General features: G+C 57.2%; 1 protein-coding gene across 1 annotated transcript in view; it reads right to left on the minus strand.

Annotated features, from left to right (window-relative positions):
* The window catches only part of TFAP2A (transcription factor AP-2 alpha), a 26,589-nt gene extending 24,593 nt beyond the window's left edge, over positions 1–1,996 (minus strand). The window contains exon 1 of the mRNA XM_017862104.1: positions 1,809–1,996. Within this exon, the coding sequence (XP_017717593.1) occupies positions 1,809–1,841 (33 nt within the window). The 5' untranslated portion in view covers positions 1,842–1,996. The remainder of the gene's footprint in view (positions 1–1,808) is intronic.
* Positions 1,997–3,767: the final 1,771 nt, after the last annotated feature.

Below are 3,767 nucleotides of genomic sequence, written 5' to 3' on the forward strand. Positions count from 1 at the left end.
GGACAGGGAGTATTTGTGTGAGAGACAGAGTCACAAAGAGAAAGAGACAGTGAGAGGCCAGAATGACTCTATTTTCTCCAATTGCCAATGCCCAGTGGGAGCCGGGAGCCCAACAGGCCCAGCTCAGCAGATTCGGCCCCTCCGGGCCCCAAATTCGCTCGCCCCACCCGAGATCCAGGCCTCCAGCCACTTGCCTAACTGAGCCCGCAGGAGCCAGGCCCGCGGCTCCCTCCTTCCTCCTCCTGCGGCAGTCTCGCGGCTTTCAAACCTTAGTGGAACCCACAGAAGGCCCAGTCCCAGGTCAAACCTACTCAACAGGCACCTTCTCACTGCCTAGGAGTTCTCCAGCGAAATTCACTGGAATTTGAGGAGAAAACCCGAAGACTGCTACGAAAGGACTCCCCCAGTCTTCAGCCTCCAAATAAGAGAGTTAGGAAGGACCTTCAGCCCACAGGGGCAGGGAGGGAGAGGTGTGGATTCCCGGATTTGCGTCCTTAAACCACAGGTTCCTCTAACCTCGCGGATGAAATACCATTTAGTGAGGATTAACTAGGGGGAAGAATATAAAAGAGTTCACTCTTGATAAAAGTAATAAATGCAAGGGAAAAAAGTACAGAACGCAAAAGGCCTTTCTTTCTCCAACTCCAGGTAGCTTAGTGAAGACTGCACTTCTCAGAACTTTACTTTTAATGGCCTAAATCTGAAACAAGAGAAAGAACTCGACCAGGAGTAGCGAGGCCTCAGATTTTTTTTTGGCGGGGGAGGGGGGGAAGTTCAGGGCATTAGATTCGAATTGTCCCCCCGGGCTTTGGGCACACAGAATCTCACCCTAACCAGGCCTCTTGGTTGGGGCGAAAACAGGGCCTCGCTGTTCTGATGATGAAATCGGCGACAGGCAGAGCCTTTTACCGCCACCAACCTGGCCAGAGCCATACTGTTTCCCGAAGGGAAAATGTCTGGAAGTTGGAAGGAGAGCGCGGGACAAATGCTTCCTTGGCCAGGATCGGAATCCCGGGCCCAGGAAGGACAGGAGCCAAACCTTGGACGCCTTGGGGTGCTCGCGGCCTAGCAGGGCCAAGTTCCGCAGGCATTGGTTTTGGCAAATTCGCGATCCCCCTGCCTCCTCACCCACTATTCACACACTCCCTCATCTGTAGCCCAGGCGGCAAAAACCCATTTCAGGAAGTGGAGAGAGTTGGTAGCTAAACTTCGGGCAAACTTTTTATCTCCCAAAGAAACATGTTGCCTCCGCGACCCAGTCATCCGGCCCCCTTTCCATTCTTCATACATTCTACATCTCCCGAAACCTGGGGGTACCGAGAGAGACAGGTGCACCAGAACCTGTCCAACACTCAACGCTGAGGTCTAGGGTGAGGCCGCAGGCGCAGGGGGCTGAAAACCTTCACCGCCGCGCGCCGCAACCCCAGGCCTGCGTCCTCCCCCCTTCCGAAATAGTCATCCTCCCAAGTTTCTGCTTGAGGTGGGAGGCGGTGGGGGAAACGGCCACAGCACAAACCACAAGTGACCCACCAGGCCACCTGTGGAGCGTGCGCCGGACTTTCCCCGGCGCCTGGCCCCGCGGGCGGCGCGCTTTGCCCCCAGCACCGCAGCCGCTGCCTGCGCTCGTTTTTCCTGTCTTCACTGTCTCCTGGGAGCTCTCCTGGGCGCTGCCACGCGCGCTTCACCTACGACTCCCGTGCCCTGGGCCACGGCGCTTCCTTTCCTCCTCCCCACTCCTGCCCCCTCCCCTACTCCACCTCCGCCCACCTCAGCCCACCTCAGCCCCAGCCAAGGCAAACCCCCCGTACCTGCCAGTCCCCCATTTTGGCAAGTATGGACATCGCGGCTCGGCGCTCCTGGCGACTGGTCCCCGCCGGGCATGGGCTGGAGGGCTCGGCCGGGCCCGCTCCCTGGAATCGCTTAGGCAAATCCTCCTTTTTTACCTGCTCACCAACATCTCACCTGGTCATAAAGAGCTGGGTTGCTACCTGCCGACGCATGCGCGCTGGCCCAGGAATTCACTCCGCCAGCTGCAGTCCCAGCGCCTCACGGAGCTGACCTGGGAAGTGATGGATTTATAGCCGCGGCAATCTTGCCATCAGCTCCAGCTTTTCCCAACAGCCCCAACCCGCTTTCCCGGTCAGTCCCTGGTCCGGGAACCGAAGCGGACTGACTGCTGGATGTGCTGGGTGCGATGCGAGTGTGAGTGTGTTTTCGCACTCCGGTGGTGGGGGCATCGACAAGCTCGACCCCTGGCTTCCCTCCCCTCGGAACTTTCGAGTTGGGGAGTCTCCACTCCCGGGTGGGGTCGGGGTTGGGGAAGGGCTAGACCGGTGGAAGCGTCCAGACCCGATGATCCCCGCGGACCTGGACACAGTGGGGATGGGTCGCCGTCCCCGCCTCCCCACCCGCCCACGAGGTGCAGGGCACGACTGGCCTTAGCGGATCCTTCTCTGCCACCCCCGGGGCCACTTCAGCGTTAGATTCCACATGAAACTGTTGCTCAATAGGTGAAGACGTTCATGATTCTGTGTCACTTCTGGCTTCTAGGTTTAGTCTCCTCCCATCGTAGAGAGAGAGAGAGAAACTCTACACATACATACACACACTCACACACTCTCTTACACACTCACACTTAGCACTTCTGTACAAAGATCCACCCGCTTCTTCCCACTTTCACAGTTCTCTTCCCCTCTCCCTCTTTTCCATTTAGAACTATTTAAAGGAAGAATGGGGGTGTTGGTGGCTCTGGGATGGGCAACTGAGGTTTGGTTTAGGGTTTGCTTTCCCATGACAGATAAAATCACTGAAGTGATTTCACCGCTGCTTCTAATTAGAGGGGAGCTTTAAAAGAAGCCACAGGATTTGGGGCTCCTGGAGCTCACCTCCTTCAGGAGCCGCACCTGGCCGGCAGGGAGGTGAGGATGAGGAGAATGGCCTCGGGCCACACTCTCCCAGAGAGGGTGCCAGTCCCATTCCTGCGGCCATGAGATCGAATTGTCCTGGGTCTGGGCCTGGGGCTCCTGGGGCAGGCCCAGTTACCCTCCAAGGCTGCTGTAGCTGGGACTTGGAGACGAACAAAGAACCAGTTTTAAATCGTCTTCTCTGACATGTCAGGCAAATATGTGTAAAAGGTCAGCTCCACGCTGTGGAGCAGAGACCTGTCCCCCAGGCACCAAAGCCTCCCCTTTCTAACCGTGCCCGAGAACCTCCGACCCCCGGGCCCTGTCCAGGGGGCTTTGCACGCTCTCGGCGTTCCCAGGGGTGGGGTGGAGGTGCCTCTCCCTGGAGTCCTCTTATCGCTTCCGCATTTTATTCATCCCTGGACTATAGGACTTTCATTCCAGTACCCATCCTTTAGTTGATTTAAAACTTTCTGGGACCTGCCTTAGAATCTTGCTCAAGTCTGGGGGTTTCTGTGGGTAGCTTTTTTGGTTTGTTTTGTTTTGGTGAGAATTTAAATAAATTAGATGACGTTTTTAACTAATAAGTGCACTTTCCCTGGCTTCTTCCAGAAGGTGGAAATAGGGCGGTGACTAACTTTTCAGAGTGGAAGACACGCACGAAGGGAGCTCCTGCACCTCTCCGGGATTCAGGTGGAGGTCGCTGTGCTCTCTTAAAAGTGAGCGGCGGTTTCAACCTGCCCTCGCTTCGCCTCGCCAGCGCGGGGGAAACACTGACTGGAGGCGACCTCGGGCCCAGCCGGACAGGCCGGGCCGAGCCTAGGAAGGGCTGGCGGGCGCGTCCCAGGGCCAGGGTGGGGTGTG

Source organism: Rhinopithecus bieti, unplaced genomic scaffold, assembly GCF_001698545.2.
Source record: "Rhinopithecus bieti isolate Rb0 unplaced genomic scaffold, ASM169854v2 scaffold_61465, whole genome shotgun sequence".
Classification (NCBI taxonomy): Eukaryota; Metazoa; Chordata; class Mammalia; order Primates; family Cercopithecidae; genus Rhinopithecus; species Rhinopithecus bieti.